Source organism: Aedes albopictus, chromosome 1 (assembly GCF_035046485.1).
Source record: "Aedes albopictus strain Foshan chromosome 1, AalbF5, whole genome shotgun sequence".
Taxonomy (NCBI): Eukaryota; Metazoa; Arthropoda; class Insecta; order Diptera; family Culicidae; genus Aedes; species Aedes albopictus.
The window spans coordinates 44,668,172-44,687,233 of NC_085136.1; the positions used below are offsets into that span (position 1 = coordinate 44,668,172).

Genomic DNA, 19,062 nt, shown 5'->3' on the forward strand with positions numbered 1-19,062 from the left:
TTGTTACTTTTCGCTCTAATTGCATATAAACTTTCCTACTCACCTATTTGTTTGTGATCGTCTGACCAAATCTGATCCGTATTCGACAATTCACCAACAAATCACTCGCGAAACTATTCTATTTCAAATTACTTTTCTCGACCACCTATCTGATCTTCTATGCATTACCTTTCTTTATGTTCTCCTTTCAACTCTCTGTCCTGTCTGGACGAACCCCGTGGCATTCCCGTCCAACCGATTCCGCCTGCCGAAACTTTGCCGAAACGAGGACGATGACAAACGACACAACCTACTCGTGCGTAATACTTTACAAGACTGAAGTTTCATTTGATTTGTTTGGATTTGATTATTCGGTAGCGCATCATCGCTGAATGCCATATGCTCTGTTAATCCTTTCCTCGATATTCCTCTCAATTCCTACATTCTCTCGCTGTCCTACTCTACCATTATTTTAAAATATAAAATTAGTCGTCGCAATATTCATTTAGTTCCCATTTCACTTTATTTCAGCAGAAGTTACAATTGCCTTCGTTCTAAAAACAATAATAATAACCATCCCAATTTCCAACTATCTTTGTTGACACTTATTATGTTTTTTTTTTCAATCTTTATCACAGTCATGCCAAAATCTCATCTCTCATCATCATCACCATATCTAATCTCTCATCATCATCGGCTCTCATCTCTTCCTTCTTATCTTTCATCTCTTTTCATCACCATCTTTCATCTCTCATCATCATTATCTCTCACCTCTTATCTCTTATATCTCATCATCATAATCTTCATCATCTGTCGTCTCTTATCTCTCATCTTTCATCTCTTATCTCTCATCTCCCAACTCTCACCTCTCATCTTTCATCTCTCATCTCTCATTATGGTCATCATCGCTCATCTCTCATCACTAATTTCTCATCTCTCATTTGTAATTTCTCATTTGTCATCTCTCGCCTATCTTCATCATCGTCATTATCATTATCATCATCATCATCATCATCATCATCATCATCATCATCATCATCATCATCATCATCATCATCAACAACAACATCTCTTATCGTCATCATCATCTCTCATCTCCCATCTCTCATATCATTTTTCATCTCTCTTCATTAGGGATAATGGAAATTCTCTCTTGTCATCTCCCTTTTCATACACCCTTAAATGAAACAACACAGCACACGAGTAGCTTTCACGCAGCGACCGAAAAGACAAAAGAATTTTCACGCAGATTTGTGTAACACCGGATCAGCACATTTTTTGTGTTGATCCAGTGTTACACAAATCTGCGTGAAAATTCTTTTGTCTTTTCGGTCGCTACGTGAAAGTTACTCGTTGCGCTGTGTACATCGAGTTCTGCGTGTATCATCATCATCATCATCTCGTATCATCTCTCACTTGATCTCTCTTTTCTTATCCATCATCATTATCATCACCATCTCTCATCTTTTAACACGTATTTTTATCTCTCATCTCTTCTTTCATCTCTCATCATCATCATCATCATCATCTCATATTTTTCATCCCTTATATCTTATCTCTCATTTTTCATCTCTCATCTCTCAACTAATATCTCATCTTTCATCTCATCATCATCATTATCATCATAATCATCATCATCTCACATTTTTCATCCCTCATATCTCATCTATCACCTCTTATTTTTCATCTCTCATCTCATCTCTTATCTTTCATTTCTCATTGCTCATCTCTCATCGCTCATCTCTCATCGCTTATCTCTCATCATTATCATCTTTACACGGAAAAATATTAAAACCCAAAGAATAAGTTTTAAAAACTCAAATTTGGCTAAACTGCTTTTAGTTTAAACTCAAAGTTGGGTTGTTTTCTCCCTCGCCCCACCGCAATGTTGTCAAAAACAAAGAGAGAAGCACCGACGCATCCGCTGCTCTTCCGTGGAAGAAGCCAAATTTGGGTTTTCTTGAGTTAACCCAAATTTGCGTCATTTGAGGCCTCCGTTGGGTGAAAATAACTTACCAGTGGGTTAATTTTTTTGCCGCTCTCAAACGAGAACTACTCACTCACCACTTTCGCTGTTTGACGCAAATTTGAGTTATTCCACGGAAGACCGGGATTGCGTCAAAACAACTTAAATTTGGGTTGATTTGTAGTTCCGTGTAAGTTTTCATTTCTCATCACTCATATCTCATTTCTCATCTAGCATCTCACAGCTTTTATCTCTCATTTTTCATCATTTACTTTTCATCTCTTATCTCTCATCTTTCAACGCTTATCTATGTGCTATACACGCATTTACCCTAACCCTACAGAACGTTGTGATAGGTCAGGACTGCATGGACACAAAAGATGCAGCAGCATGCGTAAGCATTTTTCATCACGGCACTCAAAGTGCGCCACATGTTCTGCCGACTACACTTTTACTCGTTGATGGTCGTCTGATTGGACGATGCGCAATGGTTCATGTTTCAACCCAAATATGTTACTGCCGAAATATCGTCACCGCCGCCACAGTCGTCTATATCTATCTTTTTTACACTTATTGATTACGTTGTAACAATTGATTTGAAAACCAAATAAAAGGAACGTAGGTTCCAGTACAAAGTAAATCAAGTTCTGACTCCAATGCTATGCGTTTCAATGTACCCTCGTACATTCCGAAATATCCTTTAGCACCCTGGTCTTCAGGCACTGCTCCGGACAGACTAGGGGTTGTTCATGAACCACGTAGACCAAAATTTTGCCATCTCAGATAACCCGCCCCCCCCCCTCCCCCCTCGTAGACTTTTGACCATACACAATTTTTAAAATTTGTATGGAGCGTAGACTTTTGCTAGACCCCCCCCCCCCTCAAAAGTCTACGTGGTTTATGAACGGCCCCCTAGGATCATCGTCATCATCATCATTATCATCAACACCTCTTACCGTCATCATCCTTCATCTCTCATCTTTCATCTCGCAGCTCTCATCATCATAGTCTCACATCTCTTATTTCTTATCTATCATCATCGTCAACATCATCATGATGATCAACATATCTCATCTCTTATCATCATCACTCATCACGTATCTCTCATTTATTATCTCTAATCTTTCAATTTTCATCTCTCATATCTCATCTATTATCTCTCCCCTCTCATCTCTCATCATTAACATCATCTCGCATCTCCCATCACTCATATCTCATCTCTCAACTTTCATCTCTAATTTTTATCATTATCATCCTACACTCTTAGTCTCCTTTGACGACTTTCTATCTCTCATTCAATACTGTCATCTGTTCCTCAGAAGATCGGGTAACCAACCCCGGTGGGAACTTTGGTCGTAGGCTGACAGTGAAGGGGGGGGGGGGGTGGCTTTGCTTCGGCAAACCTGAGCGTCTGTTCTCCAGGATGAGGCAAGCACTCTAAGCTCAACTGTGCACTATGGTCCTCCGGAAAGTAGGGGGTTGGTGTCAGGCCCTACGAGCAAGCCGTAAAAACCATTGTAACGCAAAATCAGCAACAGAATAATACGAACCGAGACCAACGGCAACGACCCCAGCGAACAAAAAGGACTTGCGATTGGAAACTCGGTACGTGGAACTGCCGATCTCTCAACTTCATTGGGAGCACCCGCATACTCGCCGATCTACTGAAGGACCGCGGGTTCGGCATCGTAGTGCTGCAGGAGGTGTGTTGGACAGGAGCCATGGTGCGAACGTTTAGAGGTAATCATACCATCTACCAGAGCTGCGGCAACACACGCGAGCTGGGAACTGCTTTCATCGTGATGGGTGATATGCAGAGGCGCGTGATTGGTTGGTGGTCGATCGACGAAAGAATGTGCAGGTTGAGGATCAAGGGCTGATTCTTCAACTTCAGCATAATAAACGTACACAGCCCACACTCCAGGAAGCACTGATGATGACAAGGACGCATTTTACGCGCAGCTCAAACACGAGTACGATCGCTGCCCAAGCCACGACGTCAAGATCATCATAGGAGATTTGAACACTCAGGTAGGCCAGGAGGAGGAATTCAGACCGACGGTTGGTAAGATCAGCGCCCACCAGAAGACGAACGAAAACGGTCTACGGCTCATTGATTTCGCCGCCTCCAAAAATATGGCCATACGTAGCACCTTTTTCCAACACAGTCTCCCTTATCGTTACACCTGGAGACCACCACAGCAGACGGAATCTCAAATCGACCACGTTCTGATTGACGGGCGACACTTCTCCGACATTATCGACGTCAGGACCTATCGTGGCGCCAACATCGACTCCGACCACTATCTGGTGGTGGTCAAACTGCGCCCAAAACTCTCCGTCATCAACAATGTACGATACCGGCGACCGGCACAGTACAACCTAGAGCGACTGAAGCAACCGGATGTCGCCTCAGCATACGCGCAGAATCTCGAGGCCGCGTTGCCAGACGAGGACGAGCTCGATGAGGCCCCTCTAGAGGACTGCTGGAGTACAATGAAAGCAGTCATCAACGACGCTGCCGAGAGCACCATCGGGTACGTGGAACGGAATCGACGGAACGAATGGCTCGACGAAGAGTGCAGATCAGTTTTGGAGGAGAAGAACGCAGCGAGGGCGGTAACGCTGCAGCAAGGGACTCGACAGAACGTGGAACGTTACAAACAGAAGCGGAAACAGCAGACCCGCCTCTTTCGGGAGAAAAAGCGCCGCCTGAAAGAAGGAAGTGTGAAGAAATGGAACTGCTTTGCCGTTCCCAAGAAACACGGAAGTTCTATCAGAAGCTCAACGCATCCCGCAACGGCTTCGTGACGCGAGCCGAAATTTGCAGGGATAAAGACGGAGGCCTCTTGACGGACGGACGTGAGGTGATCGAAAAGTGGAAGCAGCACTTCGATCAGCACCTGAACAGCCAGCGTGGAGAACGTAGGCACGGGAGCCCATGGCAACGGAAGAAACGACGACGCCAGTGCAGCGGAGGACGGAAATGAACCAACTCCCACGCTGAGGGAAGTTAAGGATGCCATTCACCAGCTCAAAACCAACAAAGCAGCTGGTAAGGATGGTATCGCAGCTGAACTCATCAAGATGGGCCCAGAAAAATTGGCCACCTGTCTGCATCGGCTGATTGCCAGGATCTGGAAAACCAAACAGCTACCGGAGGAATGGAAGGAAGGGGTAATCTGCCCCATTCACAAGAAAGGCGACCATTTGGAATGTGAGAACTTCAGGGCGATCACTATTTCGAATGCTGCCTACGAAGTGCTATCCCAGATCATCTTCCGTCGTCTGTCACCTAAAACGAATGAGTTCTTGGGAAGTTATCAAGCCGGCTTCATCGACGGCCGGTCGACAACGGACCAGATCTTTACCGTACGGCAAATCCTCCAGAAATGCCGTTAATACTAGGTCCCAACGCACCACCTGTTCATCGACTTCAAAGCGGCATACGACAGTATCGACCGCGCAGAGCTATGGAGAATCATGGACGAAAACGGCTTTCCTGGGAAGCTGACTAGACTGATTAAAGCAACGATGGACGGTGTGCAAAACTGCGTAAGGATTTCGGGTGAACTATCCAGTTCATTCGAATCTCGCCAGGGACTGCGACAAGGTGACGGACTTTCATGCCTACTCTTCAACATCGCTCTGGAAGGTGTGATGCGACGAGCCGGGCTCAACAGCCGGGGAACGATTTTCACAAAATCCGGACAATTTGTGTACTTTGCGGACGACATGGACATTATTGCCAGAACATTTGGAACGGTGACAGAGCTGTACACCCGCCTGAAACGCGAATCAGCAAAGGTCGGACTGGTGGCGAATGTCTCAAAAACAAAGTACATGCTGGTAGGCGGAACCGAACACGACCGGATCCGTCTGGGTAGTAATGTTACGATAGACGGGGATACTTTCGAGGTGGTGGAGGAATTCGTCTACCTCGGATCCTTACTGACGGCTGACAACAACGTGAGCCGAGAAATTCGGAGGCGCATCATCAGCGGAAGCCGGGCCTACTACGGGCTCCAGAAGAAACTGCGGTCGAAAAAGATTCACCCACGCACCAAATGCACCATGTACAAAACGCTAATAAGACCGTGTAGTGTCCGGAGGGACACTTCCGAGCACACCAGCCGAATCCTGCAGCCAAACGCACGCTAACGAGGAGGAGCGATACCTTCTCGCACAAAATGCTTTACAAGACTGACGTTTCATTTCATGTTGATCGTTTGTTTTGTTTTTCCGGTGGTGCATCACCGCAACTCACGCTATATGCCCTATTAATCTTTTTTCTCTCTATCTCTCTCAACCCCTACATTCTCCCCCTGTCCTACTCTCTAATTGTTTTAAAAATTCAAAAAGTAAGAATAAAAAACAATAAAAAATGTATGACTTTCTATCAACATTATAAACCTGCATTTATTGAAGCACAACTTATAGTTGTTTTCATTAGAAAACAAAAGTAATAAAATCGATCATCATCATTGCATTTTCTTAATTCCAACCAATTTGTTCGACATCTTGATTAAATCTTTTTATATTTATTTTAAACCTTGGCCACATTGGCATTGTTATGCAAATCTTTTATAAGCTTTTTGCGACCTTTGGGTAAGTTAGCTGTCCAAAAAGCCCATTTGTTATTCATATCCTTTAAAGTAAGCTTTTCATCATGATCATCATCCTCCATCATCATCATTATCATGCTACTTATTCTTCATTCGTCATTTCTCATACTTCACCTTACATCCTGCATCCTCCATTTTACATCATTCATCAACATCATAATCATCATCATCCTTCATTCTTCATCCTGCGTCCTTCACCCTTCATCCTTCAACCATTATCCTGCATACTTCATTACCATTATCATAATCATCATCATCCTTTATCTTTCATCATCCTTTATCCTAATACTTCAGCCTGCATCATCATCATGACCATTCTACATCCTTTATCCTTTATCCTTCATCTTACATCCTATATCCTTCATACTTCATCCAACATCTTTCCTTTATCTTTCATCTTTCATCCTACATCGTATATCTTTCTTCCTTCGTCCTAAATCTTTCTTCCTTCATCCTATATTCTTCATCCTTCATCTTCATCATCATTATCATGCCGTATCATTCATCTTAATCATCATCATCCTTCATCCTACATCATAATCCTTCATTCTTCATCCTACATCCTTCTTCCTTCATCATATATTCTTCATCCTTCATCCTACAACATAAATACTTTATCCTTCATCCTTTATCCTTCATTCTTCTCCATTATCATAATCATATTCATTATCTTCATTATCATCATCATTCATCATTCATCCTACATTCTTCATCACTCATCCCAGCACATTTCATCCTACATCCTTTATACTTCATCCTTCATGTTTCATCTTTCATCATCCTTCATCCTACATACTTCATCCTTCATCGTCATCGCCATTATTCTACATCCTTTATCCTTTATCCTTCATCTTACGTCCTATATCCTGCATACTTCATCGAACATCTTTCCTTTATCTTTCATCTTTCATCCTACATCCTATATCTTTCTTTCTTCATCCTTCATCCTACATACTTCTTCCTTCATCATTAATTCTTCATCATCATCATCGCCATAATTCTACATCCTTTATCCTTCATCTCACATCCTGTATTCTTCATACTTCATCTAACAACTTTCCTCTATCTTTCACCCTACATCATATATGTATTCTTCCTTCTTCATCCTACATCTATCTTCCTTCATCATCCATTTTTCATCCTTTATCATACAACATTAATTCTTTATCCTTAATCTTTCATCCTTCATACTTCATCCTGCATCATTCATTCTTTATCCTCTTCATCTTCCACTCACATCATCATCACCGCATCCTGTATCCTTCATATTTCATCATCGTAATCATCATAATCATTATCATCATCACCATTTTCCTTAATCCTACATCCTACATTCTTCATCTTATATACTTCAGTCTTCATCCTACATCTTTCTTCCTTCATTCTACATTCTTCATCCTTGATCATCATCATCATCGCCATCATTCTACATCCTTTATCTTTTATCCTTCATCTCACATCCTGTATCCTTCATACTTCATCCAACAACTTTCCTCTATCTTGCATCCTACACCATATATCCTTCATTCTTCATCCTACATCTATTTTCCTTCATCCTACATTTTTCATCCTTCATCATCATCATCACCATCATTCTACATCCTTTATCCTTTATCCTTCATCTTACATATTATATCCTTCATACTTCATCATCATAATCATCATAATCATTATCATCATCATCATTTTCCTTAATCCTACATCCTACATTCTTCATCTTATATACTTCAGTCTTCATCCTACATCTTTCTTCCTTCATCCTACATTCTCCATCCCTGATCATCATCATCATCGCCATCATTCTACATCCTGTATCCTTCATCTTACATCCTGTATCCTTCATACTTCATCTAACAACATTCCTCTATCTTTCATCCTACATCATATATCCTTCCTTCTTCATCCTACATCTATCTTCCTTCATCATACATTCATCATCCTTCATCCTACAACATTAATTCTTTATCCTTCATGCTACATCATCCATTCCTTATACTCTTCATCTTCCATTCACATCATCATCACCAGCATCCTGTATCCTTCATACTTCAGCAACATAATCATCATAATCATTATCATCATCATCATTTTCCTTAATCCTACATCCTACATTCTTCATCTTATATCCTTCAGTCTTCATCCTACATCTTTCTTCCTTCATCCTACATTCTTCATCCCTGATCATCATCATCATCGCCATCATTCTACATCCTTTATCCTTTATCTCACATCCTGTATCCTTCATACTTCATCCAACAACTTTCCTCTATCATTCATCCTACATCATATATCCTTCATTCTTCATCCTACATCTTTCTTCCTTCATCCTGCATTTTTCATTCTCATCATCATCACCATCATTCTACATTCTTTATCCTTTATCCTTCATCTTCCTTTCTACATCTTCCACCCTACATTATCATCATTAACATCCTTCAACCTAAATTCACTGTTTTTGACTGTCGCAGCTTACCCTCCCGGGGAAATTCGCTGTTAGCTTACCCTCTCGGGGGAATTCGCTTTACTGTTGCAGCTTACCCTCTCGGGGGAATTCGCTTTACTGTTGCAGCTTACCCTCTCTGGGGAATTCGCTGTTAGCTTACCCTCTCGGGGGAATTCGCTTTACTGTTGCAGCTTACCCTCTCGGGGGAATTCGCTGTTAGCTTACCCTCTCGGGGGAATTCGCTATTAGCTTACCCTCTCGGGGGAATTCGCTGTTAGCTTACCCTCTCGGGGGAATTAGCTTTACTGTTGCAGCTTACCCTCTCGGGGGAATTCGCTTTACTGTAGCAGCATACCCTCTCGGGTGAATTCGCTGTTAGCTTACCCTCTCGGGGGAATTCGCTTTACTGTTGCAGCTTACCCTCTCGGGGGAATTCGCTGTTAGCTTACCCTCTCAGGGGAATTCGCTTTACTGTTGCAGCTTACCCTCTCGGGGGAATTCGCTGTTAGCTTACCCTCTCGGGGGAATTCGCTTTACTGTAGCAGCATACCCTCTCGGGGGAATTCGCTGTTAGCTTACCCTCTCGGGGGAATTCGCTTTACTGTAGCAGCATACCCTCTCGGGGGAATTCGCTGTTAGCTTACCCTCTCGGGGGAATTCGCTTTACTGTAGCAGCATACCCTCTCGGGGGAATTCGCTGTTAGCTTACCCTCTCGGGGGAATTCGCTTTACTGTAGCAGCATACCCTCTCGGGGGAATTCGCTGTTAGCTTACCCTCTCGGGGGAATTCGCTTTACTGTTGCAGCTTACCCTCTCGGGGGAATTCACTGTTAGCTTACCCTCTCGGGGGAATTCGCTTTACTGTTGCAGCTTACCCTCTCAGGGGAATACACTGTAAGCTTACCTTCTCGGGGGAATTCACTTTACTGTTGCAGCTTACCCTCTCGGGGGAATTCGCTGTTAGCTTACCCTCTCGGGGGAATTCGCTGTTAGCTTACCCTCTCGGGGGAATTTGCTTTACTGTTGCAGCTTACCCTCTCGGGGGAATTCGCTGTTAGCTTACCCTCTCGGGGGAATTCGCTTTACTGTTGCAGCTTACCCTCTCGGGGGAATTCGCTGTTAGCTTACCCTCTCGGGGGAATTCGCTTTACTGTTGCAGCTTACCCTCTCGGGGGAATTCACTGTTAGCTTACCCTCTCGGGGGAATTCGCTTTACTGTTGCAGCTTACCCTCTCAGGGGAATACACTGTAAGCTTACCCTCTCGGGGGAATTCGCTTTTCTGTTGCAATTTTTTTTCATTTCTGCCGCTCTTCTTCGGTAATTACAACTAATAAAGCCTTGAATCAAACTACATACACATATACGCAAGTTCACCAAAAACATGAAGGACCTTTCCTATGTGTTCTTTATACATAGAATGTACCAACCCCACTCCATCCTGTTACAACGGGCCATTAGGTCTTACACCTACAAACCACCGAAGACTAACACAATGCTCCAAATGAAAACGAAGCTGCAAATCCTGTCATCTCCATCCACTATCCACATGCAAATTATAACAGTGGGCCAAATAATTGCCAACATCTCCTATCCAGAGAAAATCCAGCGACCACTCGGTGACCGACCGCTACCAAAGTCACGCCATGAAACCAATGCCTGAATTCGGTATGAAAAAAAAAATAAAGAAAACCGTTCACCAGCCCATCAAGCAGCAATTGACAAATGAACAATCATAGCAGGACGGAACCGCAACCCGTCACTGTCTCATCGACCAGACCAGCTCCGTCAATCAACAAACGAATCCAAACAAAACAAAAATCACCCGTACTGCACGGACTGCACCAGCCCCACACGCCGCCGGCACATACCTGCAGCTACGGAAGCCAAACACTGGATGGAGTCCACAACACAAACGGACACCCTGTCCCGCTTTCTGCCGCCGCCACTTCTCCTTCTCGAGGCCACAAAACCACAACACGGGAGCTTACCTACCGGCTGTGCCATTGTAGTGTCCGGAGGGACACTTCCGAGCACACCAGCCGAATCCTGCAGCCAAACGCACGCTAACGAGGAGGAGCGATACCTTCTCGCACAAAATGCTTTACAAGACTGACGTTTCATTTCATGTTGATCGTTTGTTTTGTTTTTCCGGTGGTGCATCACCGCAACTCACGCTATATGCCCTATTAATCTTTTTTCTCTCTATCTCTCTCAACCCCTACAGACCGGTGATCCTCTACGGGCACGAGACATGGACCATGCTCGAGGAGGACCTACAAGCACTCGGAGTTTTCGAGCGACGCGTGCTAAGGACGATCATCGGCGGTGTGCAGGAGCAGTAGAAGGTATGTGGCGGAGAAGGATGAACCACGAGCTCGCTGCACTTTACGGCGAACCCAGCATCCAGAAGGTGGTCAAAGCCGGAAGGATACGGTGGGCAGGGCATGTTGCAAGAATGCCGGACAACAACCCTGCAAAGCTGGTGTTTGCAACTGATCCGGTTGGCACATGAAGGCGTGGAGCGCAGAGAGCACGATGGGCGGACCAGGTGGAGCGTGACTTGGCGAACATCAGGCGCGACCGAGTATGGAGAGTGGCAGCCACAAACCGAGTATTGTGGTGTACTATTGTTGATTAGGGTAAAAGCTCCCTTAGTGGAGGTAGTACCAATAGTGGTGGTAGTGGCAATTTAGCACTATTTCGACCAAAAAGCTTGCAAATGGCATTTTTAATAGATGCATCATACCTAATTAATAACATTAATTCAGTTTTGTGTTCAGGATTTGGCGGAAAACCTATTTTAAATAATTATTTTCCTCAACTTTTTTTGCTCCTTTGCACCTATAGTGGTGGTAGTGTTCCTATAGTGGTGGGTCCCATAAGAATTCAATGGTATGCGCCACTATAGGAACCAATGTTAAATTTTACCTCCATAATAGGAACCGTGTACCTATAGTTGGTGCAAGTGATTTATAAGCAAAAACTGAAATAAATAATGGTTTTTACATTTTTCCTAGCAAATTTAAGTGAAAAACTACTGATTAACGTTTTCAGACTTTTTATTTTGTGGTATTATCAATTTTATTCAATTATTTTAGTACAAGGAGCTACTAATAGCTCCACTATTGGTACATTTACCCTATGTCTTGTTTTAATGATGTTGAACAAATAAATGTAATGAATCTGTTCCTCATCGGCCGAGCACTAATCGCGAGGCGTAAGAGGCTCGGCAGTGCTGCCAGAATATTCTGCGGTCCGTAATTCTGCCCCGGAAGCCATTTTTTGCTCAGAGTTACCTACATGCTGACCAGCTTCACAGCCGCATGTTTGTACTTTCCGGTGCTGATACGCATCCATTCGTTCAGATTTCCACAAACTGTGCCGAACTGAATAAGCACGTGGTACAGAAGGTCGCAACGTCCATGACGTACACTTGAGAAGCCTCGTCCCTATTGGTCCCGAAGAAGAAACTCTGCGAATTTACATTTCTTGTCCATGTCTCCACCGAAGGCAGCCTCGGATCGTTTTCGGATATGGCAGATCACTCGTGGAAGCGGAGCCAACATATCCAGGCCTTTTAATAGCTTGGAATTCAAAAACATTCTGTTTACCGACGCTGCAGCGTCCCAAACCGTGGGGTTACCACGACGTTCAGTGGCAGATACCACACAGCTCTGCGTCGGTTGCTCTAAGGGCGTGTCCCATCGAGTGATATTCCTCAATCTGTCAACACACGTTCTCCTTCAGCACTGGACAGTGCTCTAATTTCCGATCGAGCCAGTGCTATCGCGTAGCTGTCAGGGGCCGTTCATAAACCACGTAGACTTTTTGAAGGGAGGGAGGGCGGTCTAGCCAAAGTCTACGCTCCATATAAATTTCAAAATTTTTGGTCTACGTGGTTTATGAACAGCCCCAGGTAAATGCCTCTCATCGCCCCGCCACAGAAGCCCCATTTCGGAACGATCGCCTACAAGCCTCGTTGCCGACTCGGAAATACTTCGAGTCCACTTTTCTTCCGCCGGTTCTGGTACGGCGAACGATATATTCGACGATTCTTCCAGCACATACTGTTCTCGCATCAGCTCATTGAGCTCCTGATTGCTCACCGGGGTGACGTAGAGCAGATTCGTGTGTGTCTGCGCAGTATACTTCGTTTCTTGGAGCCGTAATGCTTTCGATTTGACGTTTTCTAACAAGCACACTATTAAGGTTACGAGAAGTTTCCAGCCGGTGCCACGCGGAGATAGGAATAGGGATTGCTGGGTAGATGCTAGTGGATCACAATGGGATGTGAATTGCGCAACATACCCAGCCTTTGCCATGCCGGTTATTACAACATTTATAAGTGCAGATCTAAGGTTCAAAGCTCAAAATTAGTTTGGATGACCTGCATTACTCCATAAAGTGCGAATTTCTAAGAGATTAACGGATAGTGACCAATATGTTGTTAAAACGAACACAGTTACTCCTGTAGATTTTAAAGGCTGAGCTTCAGATCAGTTTGGAACGCTTTGAACATCCCAAGTTATGAACAAATTTTCCTAAATTCATAGAAAAGGTAATTTAAATTCATTTGAATGTAAACTATATTCAAAATCAGTACTAAACGCTACTCAATCCAAATTATTCATATTTTTCCTCAATAGAGGATTAGGTGTGCTAGAATTTTACCGAAGACAGAGTTCACTTTTATCGAGAGGATGATTTCATACAATTCCTTAATTTATTTTTCGAAGAAAAATAGTATTTCTTGTCATGTATGCCCTTTTCAAAAAAAAAAAGGCGAAGGAAGTTGCAACAAAATGATCACGTTATACATTTTTTTTGATAGCAGCTCATGAGCAACGTTTCATTTAAATTGGAAAAGTTGGCGTCCACGCGATTCGAGCGATTGATATGAAACTGTTCATATGGTGAGCTCTGCTGCATAGCCTAAAAGCATTCATTACACATTTCAATAGATTTCAATCATGAAATTGAATCACAGTTACACAACGGGAGGAGACCTGTTTCATTTGAATCAATACATTTGATTCGTTCTTGGTAATATAGCGCATTTAGTTCACCACTGGACTTTCGCACTAGTTTTCACGAGTGCGAAAACGCTAATAAAAGTGCGCGATTGCATCAAATCAACTCGGTGTCTTCAGAGCACTTGTTCTCCATAGATTGAAGAAATAGTGCGCCGAAGACATCAACCTGATTTGATGCAATCGCGCACTTTTATTTACGTTTCCGCACTTATAATGTCGCAGTTCGCAGTCCAGTAGTGAACTAAATGCGGTATACATTGTAGTTCATCCGTTTATGCCATCCTGTCGTTTGATAAAAAAAATCACTTTACCCTCTATGTTTGGTCTACCTCTCTATAAACAAAAAAAAAAAAAAATAATAAAAAATACTCACGTTGATGCTTCTGATGGGTCGAGTGGCGTATCTCCCGCCTCAGGCCGCGCCACAGCTTGGACACAATCATCGAGTAGGCGAATCCCATGGTAATCAGCGGAAAGCACAGCAGTCCCGCGTCCAGGAACAGCACATAGGCCCGTTCGTACGATTTGTCCGGCCACATCTCGCGACACTTCATCGGTTGGCCGGAGCTGCCGGTTGCGATGGCAATGACGACATTGTTCAAACTGTTTGCCGCCGTCGATGATGTTGGCGAACGTAGGCGATTGACCGGCTGCAGTCGTTGGATGTAGCACAGGGGCGAATTGACCAGGAAGCTCAGCAGCCACACCAGGGCGATCATTTTGTAGGCGTGGAACTGGGTTTGCCAGCGGCGGGATGAAAGCGGCCGGCAAATGGCGAAGTAGCGCTCCAACGAGATGGCCACCAGGGTCCAGACGGCCACCGAAACGGAAACGGCTGCAATGGGGGGGATAGAGGGCAGCATTGAAGAAGATGTAATTATTTTACGTTACAGAGTTTTGCTTTTAAAACCGCATCATTCTAGACCAACATGTGAAAAGGGCGGATATCCAAAATGTTAGAATCGAGAAAAACGCTTGCAAAGTTTCACAATCTAAAACTTATTCCTATTTAACACTTTGTGCGTGTGCACTCAATATTTTTCGTTGTTTTAGAAGAAAACACTATCCTCTTGGTGATTTTATGTCAAAAAGTACAAACAAGCGTTTTTTCTTGAAGAAAATGAATGAAATGAAAATTACGCCCAAATAAAAACTCATTGGTCATTACGCCCGACATGCTACGCCGCTTGGTCGCCAGCACTGGAATTACGCCTGGTCAATATTACCTAGAATCGATCGCTTTTGTTGTTACGCCCGAAGAAATTTTGTATCGAAATTAGTGGAATGCAATAGATTTTGAACCTAATCCACCGCAATAAATTGATTTTGAAGCTTTCTTAACTAAAAGTAACTAATTGAAGTTTATCTGACATTGGACAATAAAGGAGTAAGGAAATTTTCTCTTGACGTTGCCTACGATGAGCGGTAAAAAAACAATGAGCAAAATGCAATGGAAATCAGATTTCGATTGAAATCTATATTCTAGCTCTTATCTATGAACAACAACTCTTTACAGTTTATCTAGTATCGTACAGCAAAGGAGGGAGTTGTCCCTGCCATTGTCCATAATGCGCGTTGAAAAAAAATATAGCTACAGTACCGATGGGGAAGCGCAGGCAGCATATTATGTTCCCAACAAGCCCGTGCACAACGGATGGGTTTTGGGGGTTAAACTCCTCCCATTGCCGATACTCTATACACAAGGCCTCTTTCACCTTTTGTAAAATCCCTTCCTTGTCGCCTTTTCTGTGCACGGGCCTGGTTTCCAATATCACCTTTTGCTGAATCTACCTGCTGTGACCTATGTCGGTCAATAGATTTGAGACCATTCGCTAACATTTTTATCACTGAAGCTTTATCAGCTGCATATCATCCAAATCCTTTGGAGAAAATATATCCTGAATAGAATTGAAGCCATATTATCGCCACTTATTGCAGTCAGTCAGCGACTTTATTGAATTTTACGATGAAAAACGCACGATTTGATCTTGGGCGTAAGAACCATCCGTGCGCAACAAGAGCAATAAGTGCGCGGCGGATTTCCACTCAGACATGTTGATGGGCGCCGAAGCACGACGTAATGACGAAGGCTTTTCAATAACGGTGTAAGTAGTTTGGGGCGACTTTAATCAAAAGTGGGAGTAAAAGTTTTGTGTAAATTTGATAAATATGAATGGCGAGATGCTGTTCTCGACTGTTTATTCAACAGTGTTAACAATTTTGTGCTTTTTTTCAAAGGCGCAAGATTATTGGCGGAACAACCAAATGAAGTGATCAAAATCAGATGTGGAAATCCGCCTTTATTTAAATTATTGTTTTCCAGAAGTGTAAACTCATTTTTGAGCTAACGTCAGGAAAAATCATGTGTTTATGAGTTACTTCATCAAATTATGCTAAAAAGTGATTTGTTTACATTTTGGCTCTTCCGCCCTTTTCAAATGTTGGTCTAGCATTATAATTGGTTGATGGCATGATTCTCGAAACCACTGCACTGACAACCCATTGTTGGCGAACTATCATAGAATAGGCAAGCAGGCAGTCTGTGGCGAAATAAAGTGTCCGAACTTGGAAAATTTTTGTACTCAGTCACTGGAGTTGGTCGTAATTGAAAATCGTCAAGTTTTTCGTTTTTGTTACTTGGTTTCCGTTGAAAGGGAAACAATTATTTGTTTCCAACTGAGTATTTTCAGCTCAACACACAAATCACGTAGACGCGACCATTTTCAATTTAAACGAAATTTTGCTCACGCATGCAGTGCCTATGATCCCATAACTGTCCCATTTAAATAGTAAACCCAGCAAATATGGGACTGATATGCGACCATAGGCAGTGCACTTCTATCTGAAAATGCTTTTCGTGGTATTTGTTATGCAATATTCTTAACCTAACTTTTAAAAAGTTAAAAAACAGCCTAATTTTCTTCTTGAAAAAATTGTAACTCGAAAACGATTTATTGAATTGAAATAATGCCTTCGAAAATGTTTATAAAATATTTCAAGGAATTTTAGAAAAAAAAAATCACTGGGATCCATCTTGGATCTTTTTAGATGTCATCTAATTTCAATTTTCCAAAAACATTACCTTTAGATTATTTCAAGATTTTATCTGTAGTAAAGCTGACTTCTAGCCTGAAGGAGCTGAGGATGATCAAATTCTTCCAATTATTTTTTTCTCAGTTTTTTTTTTATTTTCCATTAATTTTTAGGAAAATATTTTCGAAATTTTTGATACCAACATTATTTTCTACATATAATTTTCCATTTTCTTTTTATTTTTTAACTAGGTGCATTCTCAAAGAATAGCGGATCGAAAAAATACTAAAAAAATTAGACAAATGAAAAAAGGACCTTGTGAAATGAGATAGTCTGGAAATTCACAAAAGTAAAATAGTATAAAATATTTTCTTGCAAGGTCCTATACACATTGTTAAATTTATGTATTTTTTTTAATTCACTGTATTTTTGTAATGGATGTAGGAAAGAAATATGCATAGTTTTATAGTTAAAAATTACATTTGGAATTTATTTTTTGTTATCAAAAATATAAGAAAAACATAAAAATTTATAACATAACAAAAAGATAAAATCGCAAGAAAAGATTTGGGATATGAAAGTGTATTTTCTGAATGTTTCTAAAATATCTTGTAACATCTTCGTGGACATCATTTGTATCCAACAAACCGTTTCCAGTTAGAATGTTTCAGTTGCAAAAAAAATGCTCTCTCGTCATTTGCTCATTCAAAAAGTTAGGTGAAAAAAATGGTTATGTATCGATGCAATAGTTAATGATTCACAACAACTAGCGCATGAACAAAACCTAAATCAAATTAAAAAAAATATCGAGTCTATACTGGTATATTTTCCATGTTTTGGTTGAAAATGCTCCACTTTGGTCAGAGGCATTTCATGGAGGCTTCAGGAGCGTTTTCGGGGGATTTCGAAGGGTCTCAGTTCCGTTACATGGGATCCGATTGTGTTTTAGGGGCATTTCGAAGGCATTTTCAAGAGCTTCCAAGGATTTTAGGTGCGTTTCAGAGGGATTACGCAGGCGTTTTTAGGAGTTTTGGAGGGTTTCGGGTGCTTTACATGGGTTCCGAAGGGGTTTTAGGGAGATTTCGAAGGCATGACGGGTTTCAGAGGCGATAAGTAGACGTTATGTATGCGTTTTCGGGGGTTTCTAAGGTTCTCAGGTGCGTTACAGGGTCCGAGGGAATTTTAGGGGGATATACTAACTGTCACCCTCAAGACGAATTGATCCATGCTAAAATCATCAAAAAAATCGATATTAGGGATCTGCTAATGTTGGTGAGTCGGTGAATTGGTAGTCCATGGTTTAAATAATTAGACCCGTTATTTTTAATTCGTCAATAGGATGTTTTGTTTTAAATTTGGGTGATATGATTTCTTTTTTTTTGTTCGAAAGTTTTAATTTTTTTGGAAACGTTGAAATGGCCAAAGTATTAAAAAAACACACACACAACATCGTCTTCAACCAGAAGTTGAACAGACTGAACAATCACACACATAAGACAACGGACAATTAATACACGGAACACCCAGTGGTCCAGTGGAGATTTTTTCGTTTAACGAAAAGCTTTCACCGACTGGAGTGGGAATCGAACCCACACTCCGAGGCTTACGAAACGGCTAGACGACTGACGCCTCTAACCTCTAGGTGCGATAAATGTGTGAATATATTAGCTTTTTCAAGTTTCCGTGGTTTCGGGACTAAAGGGGGACCCTGTTTCAATACTTTTATCAGAAAGTTGGGCGATACATATAAAAAATGGAAAGATATAATTTTTAGTTTTTGAGATATTATTATTTTTGAAAGATAAGAGTAATACTTTCCAGAATTTGTTTTTTTAAGTTATGTAATATAACATGATAAACAATCCAGAAAAGAGAAATTTATTTTAGGTTACTTTCATTCGGTTTTTCCAAAACTTGAAAAAATAAAAAAAGGCAAAACCAATAGCATGGAAAACATTACCGTATAATTGAAATTCATACAT

At 42.0% G+C, this 19,062-nt stretch overlaps 1 protein-coding gene across 1 annotated transcript in view; it reads right to left on the reverse strand.

The window, feature by feature from the left end:
• LOC134284900 (uncharacterized) overlaps window positions 1-19,062 on the reverse strand; it is a 194,001-nt gene that overhangs the window by 60,449 nt on the left and 114,490 nt on the right. Inside the window, exon 4 of the mRNA XM_062844441.1 lies at window positions 14,421-14,882. Within this exon, the coding sequence (XP_062700425.1) occupies window positions 14,421-14,882 (462 nt within the window). The remainder of the gene's footprint in view (window positions 1-14,420; window positions 14,883-19,062) is intronic.